Source organism: Tauraco erythrolophus, chromosome 3, assembly GCF_009769465.1.
Source record: "Tauraco erythrolophus isolate bTauEry1 chromosome 3, bTauEry1.pri, whole genome shotgun sequence".
NCBI classification, from domain to species: domain Eukaryota; kingdom Metazoa; phylum Chordata; class Aves; order Musophagiformes; family Musophagidae; genus Tauraco; species Tauraco erythrolophus.
In genome coordinates, this window is record NC_141467.1 from 30,138,270 (window position 1) to 30,155,740 (window position 17,471).

Sequence of the window (17,471 nt, forward strand, 5' to 3'; positions counted from 1 at the left end):
AGCGTGGTGTAAATGCAGTTTTTCTCAAAGCTAGTGGCTGTGCTGACTACCAGCAGAAAGCTGCCGTGGTATGTACCTTCAACTGCAGACGCCTCCACTTCCCAGGGCTGACTGACTTGTTTGTGAGGAGCTGGATAAGCCCTGAAAATTTTCAGATTGAGGAACTGAATTTACAGTGTCCTTCTACTAGCTAAATGACAAGCAAAACACAGCTTTTCTAATCACCCCTTTTCTCCGGGACTGCTTCTGGATGCTGTTTCTTCTTTATGCTGTCATCTGTTAGCTGGTTAAGCACAGGACGTTGACACTTGCAGACAGCACCCAAATAATCAGCCGTCTTGAGCCTTGGTCGGGTGCAGCTGCAGTGGGCTGCCCCGAGGCTTTACAAGGTTTGCAGCGTGGCAGGTGGAAGGTGCGAGGGGACTAGCTGTGCGTTACCGCAGCTGCCATTAGAGCTGCAGCAGTTAGAGCAAAGCCATTGCAGAAGATCCTTCTTACTTTCTGGAAGAAAAAGAGATTTGCAGAAAATAAATATTATGCCGGTGTGTCTCCCACTGATTGCGGTCAAGTGGAAATATGTGGCAACTTTGCCATTGAGTGAGTACTTAACATGTAAATGCGTCCCCTTGTCACCATGTTCCCAAGCCTTGAGGTTTTAAGGAAAAAGCAATACCAATATTTCCTTTCTAGGAAAAAGATACTGATCAAATGAGTAGGTAGTACACAGGTGGATATCTGGGAAGTATGTTAATGCTAGAATTGTTTACAGTAATCTGGTAATTCCTGTTTTATGAAGTAACTTTACAAAACAAGTGGAAACATGTTAAAATTCTTACAATGTGTTTATTAAAAAATTGAACTTGATTGCTAAGGGAAGCATCATTGCAGAGCAGAAACTATGGTATTGGCCTGCCAGGCAATTACACAGATATCCAGTGGAATCGTGAGGAAGTGGTTTTTTTGGTGTATCAGCGGAAACGATTATGCTGTGTGTCATCAGGTTTCAATTTCCTTTAATTTGTCTACCCCATGTATCTATGAAGTGTCACTGCAGCACTACGACTGCAAATTAGGCTAACCAAGGCATCTTAAGGGACCTGGTCAGGTTTGTCACTGGGATTTCCAGGCTGTCAGCCTGAAAAATAACTGATTCGATGATACATCAAGTCTGAAAGAGCCTAGCTTCAACAATAGAAGATTTTACGTTGCTAGGTAGTATCACTGCAGTGCATTACATTCAATTCCGCGTGAGTGGGTAAAACCCAAGCAGCTAGGGAAATCCCTGGGTCGCTGTTCACACTAAACTCGGTGTTTGTAGCAGTCAGCTACAACCTGCATTTTAGCTCGTTCTCCGAACGTGAGCTCTGGAATGTCTCTGTGAGTGGCAGCGTGAACACAGTAGCTTGAGTTTACGCCCGGTGCACTTGCAGTCTTTTTTAAAATACAGACACATTTACTGTCTTTGAGTGCATCTGTGAAATGATTAATAGTGATTCTTTGCCTCTTAGGAGCGTTGTGTTGCAAGGACTTGAAAAAATGAGGGAACGGGAATGAGCTAATACTGACAGAAACTATACATATAGATATAGATGTATCCCTGAAACAGTTTAGCGATACAGTACAATGATTTTATTTTTTTCTTTTCCTTTCCCCCGGGGTGAGACATTTCAATGATCAGGCAGTTATGTTTCCGAGTGCTTACCAACTTAATGTAATGAGACAAAGACAGGGATTTTCTGGAACGTGGCTTATCTCTACATGAGTGCATCCTAAAGTAGATTTTAAAATCTGTCAATGGCGAAGGAGAGAGTAATGACCACATTACTACAGCTGTCTCATTGAAAATCTGATATGCTGTTGAATAGATTTGTTGTTGCAGAGGAAGGCAGCAGAAAAATTCAGTAAATTTAGAAATACCTGTTTTTCTGGAGCTTGATTCAATATCGGTAAATGGGAAATTGTGTTTCTGGGACCAGCAGTGTATCACCTTCTATTTGGCTTTAAATCCATGATTTAGATTGAGGATATAACAGATTTGACCCAGAATCAATTCTCCTAGTAAAAGTCCTCTCAGCTGGGCATGTAGAGCCCTGCCTATTAAAAAGTCATCCCCTTTCACATCTCCTTTTATTAAAGACTCCAAATATTCCTTTAAGTAAAGAGATTTTTTTTTTTCCACATATCTGATCATGCCAAGCCAGTCCCTGAAAATTCTTACTCAGCGCTTTGAAAATTATCTAATAGTCAAATGGGCCTCTCTGGAAATGAGAGAGATGTGATGAAACTGATAAAGAGTTTAGCTCTTGATTTCCAGTAGGTCTGTTATATCCATGTTGAGTCTTTGCTGAATTCACGCCCCTGGGGATGCTCAGAAATTAGTTAGAAAACTTACAGTCAGAAAGCTCAGTTCCAGTAAATCACACATTTTGTGGCAGGGTGGGATAGTTGGGAATTCAACACATTTTCTCTCAAGTAGTGTAAATAGTGAATGTCAAAGTATTTAACTATTTAAGCATTAAATATTGACATTATAAGAAAAGAAAAAAAGCATAAGGAGAAAATCATTGCATCGTGCAGCAATTTGACCCCATTAAAAGCTCACAGTGAAAGCGGGAAACAAGTGTTTTGTTGCGAAATAAAGGAATATATGTGTTCTTAGTACAGTCAAGCTTTGGACAGCAATGTTAGGGATATGCATAGGTGCACGCGTAGGTGGAATGTTCAACCTTTTATTGCACGTGGCAGCATTAAGCTTTCGTTTGGATTCAGTGACTATTGAGACTTCCCTAGGAGAGCACTGTCCAGTGAATGAAGTTTCCAACCAGCTGTCTACCTTTCATTTTTTCGGTCCTGGCACAGCTTAATCTCTTCCATTTGTGTGTTACTACCAGATCTGGATTGCTGCGCTTGCGTCTTGCCCAGTGTCATGTAGCACATCTGGAAATGTTGTGGTTTGCTGAATGACAAGTCACACTCTTTCCTTCCAGTTCCGCCTGGTGGTAAAGACGGCGCTGAAGCTGCTGCTGGTGTTTGTGGAGTATACCGAATCCAACGCACCACTTTTAATCCAGGCAGTATCTACTGTTGATGAAAAGAGAGGTGAGTAGCTTTAACTTGGGGGGCGCAAAATCCCCGCACCGCTGAGATCAGGGTGGCATTTCATCATTGATTTCAGTGGTTCTAGGGTTGTTGTCCTGATGCCTACTTTGTGCAACATACCCTTCATTTCTTGATTAAAAGCATATTTCAAGACTTCATGCAATTTAAGATTGTTTTGAGGACTGAATTATATTGGGAAGGCGAAGAGTGAAAAGATGAGGAACCTGACTGCCTCCCAGTGCACCACGATCATTGCCCCGTCCCTGCACCCACCACAAAGTGAACCCCATTGCATCTTCCAACCTTGGAGGCTCCTCAGGCCAGACTGTCTTTCCACTTCCTTCTGAGAAGCAGCAGCCTGATTTAGAAGAGAAAATGATATCTAATCAGTGTAATCCCTTTGAAGAGAAAGACGAGGTCAGTAATAGTACAGGCTTTATAGTAAAAGTAAAACCATCTGTTGTTACATTAAAATAAAGCCCTTGAGCAGATATTATACTATGAAATCTGTTACCCTTCAGGCTCATGAAAAGTACTTGAATATGTATACTGTATTTTTTACAAATAAATAGAACCAAAATGGTTCTTTCTTGTTCTTCCCACAAAGCCATTGCTAAGCTCCTGGGGCGTTCTCTCTTGATGCAAAACATTCCTTTGCTTCAAGGAGAGTTTTTGAGGTTGGGAGAGCCATTGTTGTGGTCTCAAACACATGGAGGTTGAAAGCAAGATCCCCTCTGTGTAGCAACTGCCTCCATGCTGAACTTGTTTGAGTGACTTGATATGGTAAAAGTGAAACAAAAAAAATTGGAAGATGAGGTAGTGCCAGAAATAGGAGAAAGTAGCCAGGTTTTGCTTTCAGCTGTCAGCATGAGTGTGTTGAAAAGACCCCAAAAAAATCCCCCAAACCAGTGTAACGCTTTGAACGGTGGACTCTTCAGATTGGCTTTCTGTTTTGAATTAAAACCAATAAAACCTTACAATGCCATAAGCAGAAATGTAATTACAATATTAATGTAATTGTGAGTGCTATGATTTATTTTTACCGTCATCCTTAGTATTTCCTCAGCTCTCTGAACTCACTGGTATCCTCAACATGTTCAAATTGCCACCTGCTTGCATGCTATTAAACCACATTAAAGAAAAAAAGAGAGAGAAAGGAGAACCCTTAACACACTACCATGCACTGTGTGTTGCCTTCTGCATCTGTAAAACAGACTCAGGCAAACGTTTACATGCCCCAAAGTAATAAAACAACTTCAGTAACAACAGAAAACATGAGGAGAAAAAAAAAAAGTGATGCATGTAGTTAGATAGATACTCGTTAGGCACATGAGGAGAGGGTTTATGGGAATTTTCATACCTGTGGGTTGGCAGATTGTCTCATGAACTCTTGTAAATAACTTAGCCCCAAATAACCAGTTTTCCTTCCTTTCTTTTTTTTTTTTTGTTATCATTAAACAGTTATGCTTAGCTACGAAAGAGGAGGTTTTTTTCCTTGTTGTAGGCTTAGTTCCTTTTTTAGTCCATCAGTGTAATAGCCCTTCACTTTTGTCTGTGGGTGTGCTATGTTTTAATTTGTATTTTGAAATTAGTGTCTTATAACTGAGGAGTGCCTGTCTTTAATGACTGATTTAATGGGACAGAAATACAGAGGAAGAAAAAGCAATGTGCCTTTTCTTGAAACGTCGTCATAAATCTTGCAGGTATATAATTAAGTTTAGCACTGCTTTGAAAAAACTCCAATGTCTCGTGTACGTACAAGGTGATGAGATATGACATAATTCCTTAACATGTGTACCACACGTGATTAACATAAAGAGCCCCATAATAACTCAGCCTGGTTTCAAAGCGATCCCATCTGTGGTTTCGATGGAAGAACACATCCATATGCAAACTGAAGTACAGAGGTCTGCGGAAGTGCCAGCTTTGCTCTCAGATACAAGCAGACCATAAGTGAATAACTGCATGGCCCTCATCATATAGGAAGCAGCTTCTAGTTGTAATTCCATCTAGATCCCCCTTCTCCCACCCTTTCTTGTTTCAGAACCCCAGAGGAATTTGATCTCTTCTCAGTTTAAGCATAGTGGGACTGTGCGGGCTCTGGAAAGCAGAGCTGGCATCGCACTCTGCTCTCTGGGGCTGCTTCATCACGAGCATTTCTTAGGACAGATTAAAGCTCTGTGGCTGACCTGGACCCTGTCACATAGTGTTTGTGAATTCTGACATCTTGTTACGTTTTTTGTACATGGCCCACCTTATCAGTATCTCCACTTTTCCTGCCATTTCACACAGTTAGATATGCAGTAGATTAATGCCCATATTGTAGGTGTGATGGAAGCCTGTATGTTCGCATATATTTAAATAGCCAGGAATACAGGATGGTTAGGTCTTTCCAAAAGTATTAATATCTTTCCATGCTGTGGCAACTAGAGACAGGCGCTCTGTGAGTTGGTGGCAGTCCTCGTGTACGGTTCTGGCCTGATGCAAGGCTTTGCATGGTTTGTACATAATGTGCACGTCCTGTGTAGTTGTGGTGTTGAGATTTTGTGTAAGGCATTAAATTATTTTTTTTTAATATTATTTTTTATGAGATTCGTACATACAAACATTTAAAGGGGAAACAGAAAAGACTGAGACTTAAAACAATGGGCAATATTATTCGACAGACTATATTAATTTAATATAGGCTTAATTATTGCAACCCTGTAGTTTCCCACGTGTTTATGCTCTGTGCGTGACTACTTGGAGTGCTGTAGTAGCACCAGGGTTGAGGCTCCAGCCTTCCTGTCGGAGTCACCAGGATAACGAGCTGTCACCGGGGAAAGGCAGCCGAGCAGTTCTCGTTTCGCCCATTAGAAGGCAGGAGAACACACACAAAACTCCACCTCTGCTATCTTGCTTCAGTGAGCCCGTTTCATCACTCCCACCAATTTTGCCAGAGTCCTGCGTGGAAGTCATAACCTTATGGGAACATTCTGGTCTGCTCCCAGAAGAATTGCTGGGATGCTACGTCATCATTCTTTTACATCGTCATTCTTCTACATCACGATCAGGTGGAGGAGATAAGCTGGGAAGTAAACTTTGAGAATTGGCAAGTGTAAATGATTACACTTAGTATTTTTAAAAACAAACTCTGTAATATACAAGTATTAAATGGATTTACGTTTTTACTAGAAATACATATGCGTTGCCAAACCTAGATTTGAGTTCAGGTTATTCAGGATTCAGGATATATTCTGACCATTATGCAGAAAATGGAAGCTGTAGATTTTAGTTCTGCATAATAGTTTCTTCAAAGGTTCCTCTTCACCCCTAAATGGAGAGCTTTCAATATTCTCCACAATACAAATAGCCTTTTAAAGGAAAAGGGAAAATATACATCATGTTTTTCATATCTCTTGTGTAATCATCATTGTTTTACTACAGCAGCCAATGACTTTTCTAAAGTCATCGTTTTTTTAGTGTATGATCTTCCAAGGTATCTTTCACAAAGCTTTTCTAAGCAGCTTGAAAGGAGAAGGAGTTTTTTCACTATCATCCTATCATTAAAAAAAATATTGCCTTGAAAATCAGTTTTTTCATGTAGACACCAACCTGTGGTCTCATCTTTAAGTGGTGACTCTCCAGGAACAATATATTTGGAAATCCAAGCTCAGGGCATGACAGTAGATGAGAACAGGCACCCTCTCTAGATCTGCCCGTATCCCACGCTATCCGGATATTAGCTTGGAAACTGTAGGCTTTCATTATATGTTAGCAAGGAATATTAATCCAAGTATGGTAATGCAGTAAGTTCATGGCATGACTTCACACCAGAACTGCCTTGTCCCCAGGTGGGTAGATGGCCTTATGGCCATTTCCATGTTCATGTCTCGGCTGTTCAGCTTGAGATCATAATGAGGAAAATAGCATTTTAAAAGAAAGGTTTGATCTGGTACAGACAGGAGTAGCTTTGTCAAAGTCATTGATAGTACTGCCTCCTCAGTTATTAGTGTATTAGTTAGGGAATAGATGAAGAATTTCAAATTTAAGGCTAGATTTTGGAAATTAATAGCAGCACCTTACTTAAAGCCTTTGAAAGATGGATGAGCTATTACAAGACTGCCTTACTAGTAAGTGTGCCTCATTAACAGTTTTTAAAAATTTGTTCTGGAACAGAGAAGCAGCACAGATAGAAGAAAACTATATATCATCCTTGCAGGAAAACAGCCAGGCGATCATGAAAATATTCTTTTATGATAATGGGGAAGTATCAAGACATTCAGGAAGATTAAGTAATTAAATTTTTATGTTGTTATCAACTCACTTTTTTCCAAATAACACTGTTATAAGTCAGACTTGCATCGTTTCTCCATTTTGTTTCTCTTTCTTATTTTCTTCCATTTTTATTTTTCACTGGAAACCACAGGAAGACATTCTTGTAGTGAGGATATCATTCCTGCTGATCATATATCATTTGTAAGCCGAGTGAATTTGTTCCACATGTCTCTTGAACGTGTATTGCACACAATGTCTGGTAATATAGAGAATCTGGTAAAGAGGTGTCTAGTGTATTTTCATTACAGCTGTGTATTTGAATTCGTATTTAATTAGTAATGCACATAAACACATTTGGAGAGCTGAGAGTGAATCCTCCTCCTTTGATTTTGCTCGAGATAAGGAAGCTCTGATTTATTATTCAGCAGGGAAGATCAGAGAATGTCTCAAAAAGAAAGGAAAAGAAAACAAGAGGAATACTGCTGTCTGTGTATTCATTAACAGACAGGTTTTTCCACACTGTGCACTGCCGTCGCCTTGAAAACAGAGATCCTTGGTTAGCAGAGATTTGATGTCTGTGTAGCACCATATATGTATATAATATCTACGTGAATGAACAAGGTAATGCAGAGTTTTAATGCATCAGGGTCACTGATCAGTCAGGAACAGGTTGTGGTGATGACACATCTGCGTTTTACTGCCTGATTATACTCAGATTATTGTTATCCCTATAGTGTTTAGAGGCTCTGGGCTGTTGGAATACTCTGCATTTTTTCCCTCTGAAATTCAAAGACTTGCAGTTATGCTGGTGTAGTTGAGTTGAATATCTCTAAGTTAGGGTTAGCTTTCTGCTTTGTCCTCCTCATCTTTAACTTTACTCCAAACAAAACACTGAATTATAGTCTTTCCTTATTTACTTCAGTTTCCTACATAAAATAGTTATGTAGTTTTTTTCTTTAGTAAATGCAACCATCTGCCTTTTAGCCAAATAGAATAGGATGGTTTTGCAAGAGGTTATCTTGAGTCTGGCTGACATTGCCTGTCTGATGGTTTTGGCACAATAACTCACTGAGCCACTTGAGTTTTACTATCAGAGAATTGTGCAAATGCAAATCAACATGCAAATACGTCATAACTAGAAGCACAAATTTTGACCTTAGTGTAAAAATTAGAGAAATGTATCTGAAAGTTCTATAGAGGGAATTCTTATTAAAATAATTTGAATAAGAATCACAGTAAAAATCTTTTCCCGTCATTGATCATTTCTTTTATCCAAGACACACAGCCTGTAGTTTGAGAAAACTATGTTTCTCTGCTACACTATTTTGTTAACAAGACTTATCATAATGCAGCATAACTCAGTAATATCGCATGGAATGGAAGCATCAAGTGCGCTGAGAGAGTAGCATATCGATTTTTGTCGAAGTTCTGTCTCAGCCTACGTGAACCTATGATAGGCAGGGTAAAATTCCTCCCAACTGATTCAAAGAATCATAGAATGGCTAGGGTTGGAAGGGGCCTCAAAGATCATCTGGTTCCAACCTTCCTGCCATGGGCAGGGAAACCCTCCACTACACCAGGCTGCCCAAAGCCTCATCCAACCTGGAAGTTCACTGTCAATCAAATTAGGGTAGCAAAACTTCCTTCATCATTGAGGGAGAGGAAGTTGGTACCTCTGGGGAAAGCTCACCTGGCATATTTTACATCCTTGTATTAGGATGTACCATAGCTTTCACTGGCTATATTAACTTCACTCTCCATGAAGCACGGGACACTGTTGAGGAATCTGGAGATAACTGTCTTTTCTCTTGATCTTCCACCGTGCCACATCATTCCACCTTCTGCTGTCTCTTGGATAAATGCTGATGCTGTAGCTTTCTATTTTGTTCACCATCACCAATGATTTCTGCTTTTCCTCTAGGAGCCAAGCCGTGGTCCAACATCATGGAGATCCTGGAGGAGAAGGACGGGGTTGATACAGAACTACTGGTTTATGCAATGACCTTGGTTAACAAGGTTTGTTTCCTTTGTTGGCATAACTGGTGGAGATTATGTTAGTATTTTCAGTTGTGTAATGATCTTCCCTGTTGAGAACATAAAACAAAGGAGACCTGTCTTGGAGAAGTTGCAGGATAAGCTGTAATCAATCATCACGCTCTTGTTACTTATGTTGCAGTCACCCAGAAGCAGCAGCTGGGAGCAGAATTGCCATTTTGCTTGATACCGTGCGGAAACGTGTTATGGCATGGCTCCTCTCCCAGTGCCGACAGCACAGCGCAAAACAAAACTCAGCAAACTAACTCAACACGTTACCCAAGGGGAGAAAGAAAGCACGTGCTGGTGAAAAGATCACATGCTCACAAAGGCTTGCATTGTGCACAATTTTCTAGTTCAGATCATTTAAATATTTTTTTTATTGTAAACCAAATATGATGAATTTAACAGGTCTAAGTGCTAGTAAAAGTGTTTCTGCTTAAAAAAATTAAGTTATATTTTTTTTCCTCCTTCTTTATATTTTCTGGTGTCCCGTATTACAAGTAGTAGCTTTGCATCAAAATCCAGTATTTTCCAAAGTACTCACTTGTGCTATGAGGAGGAAGAAAGTGAAAGGCCCATAAAAGTTAGAAATCTGTTAGTGTACATTCCTTAAAAATTAGCATCTAGTCCTCAACAAATCTTTGGATGACTGAATTTAAAAATAGATTTTTTTAAAGAGCACAGAAGATCAACATGCTACTAGCAAACCAAAATAACCATGTGTTTTATGATTATACTTAATAGGCCAGAGTATTATGGAATGTTATTATTATTCATTATATTCATTTAAAGGTCCTGAGTTTGTTGGTGGAGGTCATAAATCAAGCTGCCAGCTTATTGTGCTCATGGCTACATGGCTGGGGCCATGGGTTGCTTTGGTGTTTTTTTGTTAAAGTAATTTCTTAATGGCAGATATTGTCCAGCCAAGATGCCTGAGAGGGACTAACCTTTCCTGGTGACATCACTGATGTTACTGTACTTTTACTTAGAGCTGCCCGTACTCCTGCTTACATGGTAATAAGGATCCTCTTGGCTTTAAAAGACCACCTTATCTCACTGGGGTACTCATTCTGAAAGGCATCACTAGCTTTATAGGCTTCTGTCTGTAGCTGCTATTAAAGCCGAGGCGACCAGTTTTTAATGTCTGTGGTTTACACCTCGTTGTTTCATGTACCCTTCCCTCTTTCTGAGATAATTCTCTTCCTCATTTGCACAGTTGTAATCTACCTGGTGTTTGACTTCTTCAAAAATGTTATTCTATGTTGTCTCTTTTATTATCCTATAGTTGGTTCCTTTAGTCTGAATTTTTCTCTACGTTTAAAGCTATTTTTAGGAGGAAGTAGTTCTTTAAAAGACACCAAAAGAAAAAGCATCTCACAGTCAAAGGAGCAAGGCAGTTATGAAGATCAAGGAAGAGAGGAATCCCACAATGCCACACTTATAATTATGATCTGGCTTATGGACAGCTTTATGATGTTTTTAATGGGATTTTTTTCATGATTATAGAGAAAACAGCAAGCAGCATGTCACAGTTGTAATTTTTTTCCCCCACAGAGAATACAAAGAAGGCTCAGATGGTTTCAACTTCTCTAGATGAGGAAATGTCAAAGTTTTCACTGCAGGCAAGAGTCCTCATGAGGGATTTGTCTTAAGGAAGCATACTTCTACTCCTTTTTCTTTCTCCATGTATATATTTACAGACTGTTTTCCTTCCTGCTCAGGAGTAGAAAACATATCTGCCCAGACATAAGAATTGCTCCAGTCCTTTTATCCTCTTCCTCTCTTTTATTGATGCTTAACGAATTTACTTACACTAACATTTCATTAGCCCTCCCTTAATTTGGGAGGATTTAGGCATTAATGAATCTCTTAAATGAGATTGATCCCAATGCAGATGCTTCTGGTTATGTATAGTTCCCATATAACCTTTGTTATCTTCCTTTGGTTAGTTCATATGATCTATTAGATCTTACTCTAATCTCCACTTTCTTAATTTTTATTACTGATGTTCGGGTAGATTAAAGCCTTTGTTTTTCTTTTACAGGAAAAAAAAACAGAACAAAACAAAAAAACACTCATCAAATGCAGAAATAAAATTCTATATTGCATTCAATTCACTTTATATTTACGTGCTATAAAGCCTCTTCATCATTGAGATTACACTGGAGGCTTTGTAGTTGTAAGATCACTATTGATTTTCTTTTTACCTGTATTTAATATTGCTTGTTCTCTCATATCATACAATATATTATAAAAAGGTAGATAAAATAATTATGAGGTATGTAATTATTAATACATTTTGCTATAGTCAGATTAAGCCATGAATGTTTTTTTTAGCAGGTCCAGTATAAGACTAGAATTTCAGCGCCAGCTTCCAGGCCAGTGGTTACTAGTGGGAGGTTAGAGTATCATCCACCAGCAGTCCATCAGCTGTAGCTGAAAAAGCACAGTTTCAGGCCAGTGTGGTGTTAAAACCAACAGCTGGCACATTGTTTTTCGGTGACCTTAAGAACATTGCAACTGCCACATTGGAACAATGTTCATCTTACATCCTATGTCTGACTTTGGCCGCACTAGATGTTTTAGAAGTTGTGATTCCTGGGAAAACGCATACATGAGAGATGCTTCTTCCTATCCCAAAAGCCATTGAAAACTTGGCTAATACCCTTAAGCGTGTTTATTTACCATGTAGTGCTTTTCACTGTAGTGTGTGAGATTAGCTAATGTTTCTCTATCTAGTGCATGGGCCCTGTAGTGAAGCCCAATCTGTTGGATGTTTAATAACCAGAGAAGTACTCTTGCGTTACTTAGATTTGCATGTAAAGTGTTGCACACCAAATGGACTTTCTATTGTCTGTCTCCTCTCTGCACCACTGCTTTATACTGTGATTGTCCTGTAAATGACAAAAGGCACCATACTTACTTGTTTTACTAGCTGGTATCATCCAGGGTTGCACATTTTAAAAACTAGAAATAAAGAGGGCCTTTCAGGCTGAAGCCAGGCATAGCCTAGCACTAATTTATGTCAGAATCACAGAATGTTAGGGATTGGAAGGGACCTCAAAGGGTCATCTAGTCCAATCCCCCTGCCTGAGCAGGACCACCTAGATTAGATCACACAAGAACACGTCCAGGCGGGTTTTGAACATCTCCATAGAAGGAGACTCCACAACCTCTCTGGGAAGCCTGTTCCAGTGTTCTGTTCCCCTTACTGGGAAGAAGCTCTTCCTCATGTTTAAGCGGAACCTCCTATGTTCCAGCTTATATCCATTTCCCCTTGTCCTATCATTGGATGCCAGTGAGGTTTTTCTGAACAAAACCAGTCAAGTTTTGTTCGGAAACGTAACTGAGGATATGTAGTGATAAGAATATTGTGCTATTACCAGTATGTTGTCTAATAGGTTTTATGATCTAGGAAAACATTTGGCTGTTACATTTCCATAAAACTCTTATTTAAAAAAAAAAAAACTCGATACAGCTTCAATAGTTTTTTTTCCTTTCTTTTGACTGGGCCTGTTACAGTTAGTGATGGATGAAACGGATTGTTTAGGCTTTGTTAAAAATGTTGCTAAGAAGATCTATCAAGCTCAAAACTCTCAGGCTGGCGTTTTGGTTTTAACGTAGTTCACTATTCCAAAAGAAGCCGCTTGAGAGGGAAGAACTCAAAGCTGCACAGGCTTTCCCGCAAGGGCTTGAAAACAACTTGGACCACCACACAACAAACAAAAGTCTTGATTCAGGGAAGTTACCTCAAACCAAAACTAGGTAGAGGCATAGGAATGAGTCTTGACATTCATATTCATGCTTTCTTTGCACACCTGAGTTCTGAAGAGTTTCAGATGTGAAATCCCAGTTTTGGGCTAGGCTAGCGGTAATGTAACAAAACTCAGCAAGCAAACCACAGAGTATGGTTTAAACATGCTTCTCCAAGTGGCTAAATTTTAATTCTCTAGACAGGTTTTCTGTTTGAAAGGTTTTTTCAGAGCAGGAGGAAATGTTTGGAACTTGTATGTGTATTTTGATATGGGAGTATCATTTTGATCTTAAACAGGTACTCAGGAAAGAGCAAGAACCTTGGAAAGACCTGCCCAGTTTATGATCTCTTTGCTGGTTGCAGCTTTTGTTTCCTTTATAAAGCCACCAGGAAAATGTGGGCCAGCTCTTGTTTTTTAGTATTACAAGCCAGAATTGATCAGTCATTTGTACAAGCACTTCACGTCCCTTGTGTTAGTTACTGCAAAAATCTTTCTCCTGAGCTAGATTGAGCTGACCTTGTTGTGACACCAGTGGTGCCCTTTTACATCCCATTTTGTAGTGTTAGAAATTGAATTTGGTATGCATTAAGCTCTGAAAATGGATCTGTGAGTTTAATGACAAACTGTGGAAACGAAAAATATTTGATTTCTATACTTGGGAGTTCAATTGCCCAGTTCTGGCCACTAGCATGCAGTGAAAATTGGATTTCCACTGCTGCATGGTTTAAAATTATATTAACCAATAAAAGGCTGCTGACAAAAGCAGAGTTGCCAGTAAATGCTACCTTATGCTGCTATTTTCCTTGTCTACAGCCTGCCTGACCTCATATTTTAAAAAAGCTATGCTTGAAGGCAGGCGATCTGCATTTCAACATTAAGATCTTTTCCTAATGTTTCAAGAAGTAAATGCTCAGAAGATCTGTGCGGAAGATCTGACTGTCCACTCTTTTTGCATGTAAGACATCGTGTCTTATTGTACCTGCAGGCACTCAGGGCATTGTAGCTGCTCTCTACTTCTTTCATAAGTAAGAGAAAGCCTGATAGACATAGTTTTCTGTTACAGTATTTCCGTATCTGTGTTAAAGCTATGTTGAATTTACAGTGTGATAGCTTCATCTGCTGAATCCTCAGATTTCTACTTAATGCTAGGTGTCAGTTTAGGAAAGAACAACATGCACATTGTATCTGTTTTCAGCACTGTTCAGGAAAATTTAGTTCCCTGGTCTTCGGTGGGTTTTAAACAGGCTTAAATGCTGTCTGGGAGAGACAAATTCTTAATTAGAGCCTGAATATACAACCCTGAATGTATAATCCTAACACTTCCTTAGTATTTCTGCTAAGCATTCCTGTTGTGGTGGACCTCACCAGACATCAGATAATAGTCCTATAATGACTGAAGAAGATGATGTTGCTGTGTCTTGTTTCATTTAAAAAAAAAATAAAATTAAGAAGTAGCTTGGTGATGCACGTTTTCCAGTACCTCATTTGACAGGAAAGAGGTGCTTTAACAGGGCAGAGTATCTCAGCTGTCTGTTATTATTCGTGAAATTCAGTTTTTCTGAATGTAAAGTTTCTTGGTGTAGGGAGGCAGCCCAGGGTGGCTGCTCTCTTCTACTCTCTGCTGCTCAGAGCCACTTTGGAAAAGCCAGGCTCCAGAAAACTGGTGTTCTCACAGCACAGTTCATCCCATCCATGGCATGAGAAGATGAAACTCTTTCTGGAGAGGGCCTGTTTTTGCCGTATGCTGTCTTTATCTCTTGCTCTTTCTCTCCTCCACTAGGACTGTAGATAAACTGCCTAGCTAATTAAATAGGAGAGGGGTAACTACTAATAAGCATCTCTGTGGTGAGCTAATCCAGAATAACTGTGTTGCCTCCAGTGTGCACTCTCCTGTGTTTTGTAGAAGCAGCTCTGTATAGACTGATTCTTGCAATGAGGTCTATGTTGCTCTTCAAGTAGGTTGCACAGTATGTTCAGTAGTTTCCACTCAACATGAGCAGAATTAGACTCATTTTTCTGCATGGTGCATAAAGAGGAGTAAATAATCAAGCTGGGTAGAAATCAATGGCAAACCAGAATAGTAGCGTTTTCTGTTGTCTTCGTAAATGTCTGCAGGTCTCTGGTGGATGAAGTTCAAAAACAAAGCTGTCCAATGCCCATGTCCTCTTCCCACGCATCACTCTGCAGTAAAGCTGTGAGTGGCTTGATTCAATCCCTCTTGCTACATACACTGCAGGGACATACTATGGTATACATAGTATACTGCAGAAGACCACCTGCCTTTTCTCAGTTTTCTGAATTCACCAAAAAAATGGGAAATTATTATGGTAAGGAAAGTTCTCTCTCTTGAACACAGAGCAGGTGCCATAGAAAGCTCTGAACTCAGTTCATTTTCAATAGCTGTTACTAGTGGTGTTCATTATTTCTAGTGTGCGAAAGCTCCTCTCCAGTGTCACTGATAACAACTTGCCCCATGACCAGGAATTAGCAGCTCTTTTAACATTTTGCAGGAGTTAAGGAGTCAGTGTACCTTTAATAAGACTTTTCGAGGTGAAGGGGAGGAAAGGAGTCAATATCTCTGTGACATAAAATAATTTGTGTGTGGGAGGATGACCTCTGCTGCAGGTGTGGAGGACAGTAGGCACATGGTGCAGGATATTTCCTGCTGTCCTGACATCACACAGCTGTGCATTGGACTTTTTCTTCTTAAGGCCAAACTTACAGGAATCAGTAGGAAATCAGCTTCGCTGGTTTTAGCTAAAGCACTTTTTTCTCTCTCATTGCTTTTATCCCTGCGTTTGATGCTTTAACATTCTCTGTTCTTTAAATCTGTATTTGAATGAAGCCAGGAAGGATCCAACTGTGCATTTTAAAGACCTACATTTTCCATAATTTTTTGTATGAAATAACAACATTGATTTGTTTTGCCAATTATTCATTTTTCTACACAGTGTGCAGAGTTGTTTGTTAAAAGCTGTGCCACTTGTTTTTTATTTTCTAATCCCACATCATGGGTTTTACTTTATTGAAATCACGCATAGCACCACTTGCCACCCGCTTTTAAAAGCCTTTGTTTAATTCTTTTCAAAACAAACAGATTTAAATGTTTTTCCTTTGATTCTTAGACGCTGTCAGGGTTGCCAGATCAAGACTCTTTCTACGACGTGGTGGACTGTCTGGAAGAGCTAGGCATTGAAGCTATTTCACAGAGACACTTGAACAAGAAAGGAACAGACTTGGACTTAGTCGAGCAATTTAACATTTATGAGGTAACATAACATGCCCTGTTTTATGCATCTTACAGCTTGTGCAAACTTCAAAGCCAAGAGGAGGGGGGGGAATGTAACCTAGGTGAAATTTGGTTATCTATTTTAGTTTAAAAGAAAAACATCTGGTTGCTAGAAGTATTGTACACGTTCATATATGTGACCTGCTACAGTCCATAGCTGCGTTTAATGCAAATGCCTTTCATGCTAAAGCTGGGGTATACTCCAAGGCAAACCAGCACATTTATTAGCCTCCTTAAAGGCAGTTCTGCCTGCAATTAAAACTTTCTCAGACTGCTAGTTACACATCCTGAAGTAAGTAGAAGTTCTTTCCATATGCAAAAGTATTCAGCTCATGAAAAAGGTTCGGCTGAGCTCAGCTTCACAAATACCACTTGTTCTGCAGCTGAATACTCAGCAAGTCCTTGTTTACGAGTTTACACTGGACCAGATCCTATACACTTTGCAGCAATGGAGTAATTCACCACCTAGGTATAAAAGGACTACTTCTAAAGTATTTGTATTTAAGGATAGGATATCCAGTTTCTTAATAATTAGCCTCTTTCCAGACTTTGAGAAGTGTTGGAGCGAGGCGGTTTAGGCTGAAGTTAATGTAATGTAAATGTGATTTCACGTTCTGGTGTGATGAAATGAAATGACTTTATCTCCATCTAAGTCCAGCAAAGGATTTGGTAGATTTGATTCTCAGTGTCTTCATCAACTCTACGCTCATGTTACTTCACTAACTTAAAGTTTTAAAACTTTAAGCTTTATATACAGCAGTTTGCAGGAAGAGTCAGGCCAAAACAGGAACATGAGAATGAGAGGACCCAATGTTCTTCTTTCTTTTTCTATTCTCAGAGGCATCAGCTCATAAAATCCTTATTAAAAGATGATCATTAATCTTAAAAGCAGGGTTTTTTGCACATAGTGTGCCTGCTGAAAGACTTGGTTGCAAAATTAGCAGTTGTCTTGGTTCGGTACTAGCTTTCTCTTGGTGACCAGACAAAATTTAGACGTGCCCATGCACATCGTTTCTTTTTTCTGCCAATGTTGT

General features: G+C 39.5%; 1 protein-coding gene across 6 annotated transcripts in view; it reads left to right on the forward strand.

Moving 5' to 3' along the window:
- The window catches only part of FHOD3 (formin homology 2 domain containing 3), a 411,475-nt gene that overhangs the window by 273,229 nt on the left and 120,775 nt on the right, over nucleotides 1-17,471 (forward strand). For all 6 annotated transcript variants that reach the window (XM_086609099.1, XM_086609100.1, XM_086609102.1 and 3 more), the window contains exons 7-9: nucleotides 2,988-3,099; nucleotides 9,278-9,372; nucleotides 16,274-16,417. In XM_086609099.1, the coding sequence (XP_086465225.1) occupies nucleotides 2,988-3,099; nucleotides 9,278-9,372; nucleotides 16,274-16,417 (351 nt within the window). The remainder of the gene's footprint in view (nucleotides 1-2,987; nucleotides 3,100-9,277; nucleotides 9,373-16,273; nucleotides 16,418-17,471) is intronic.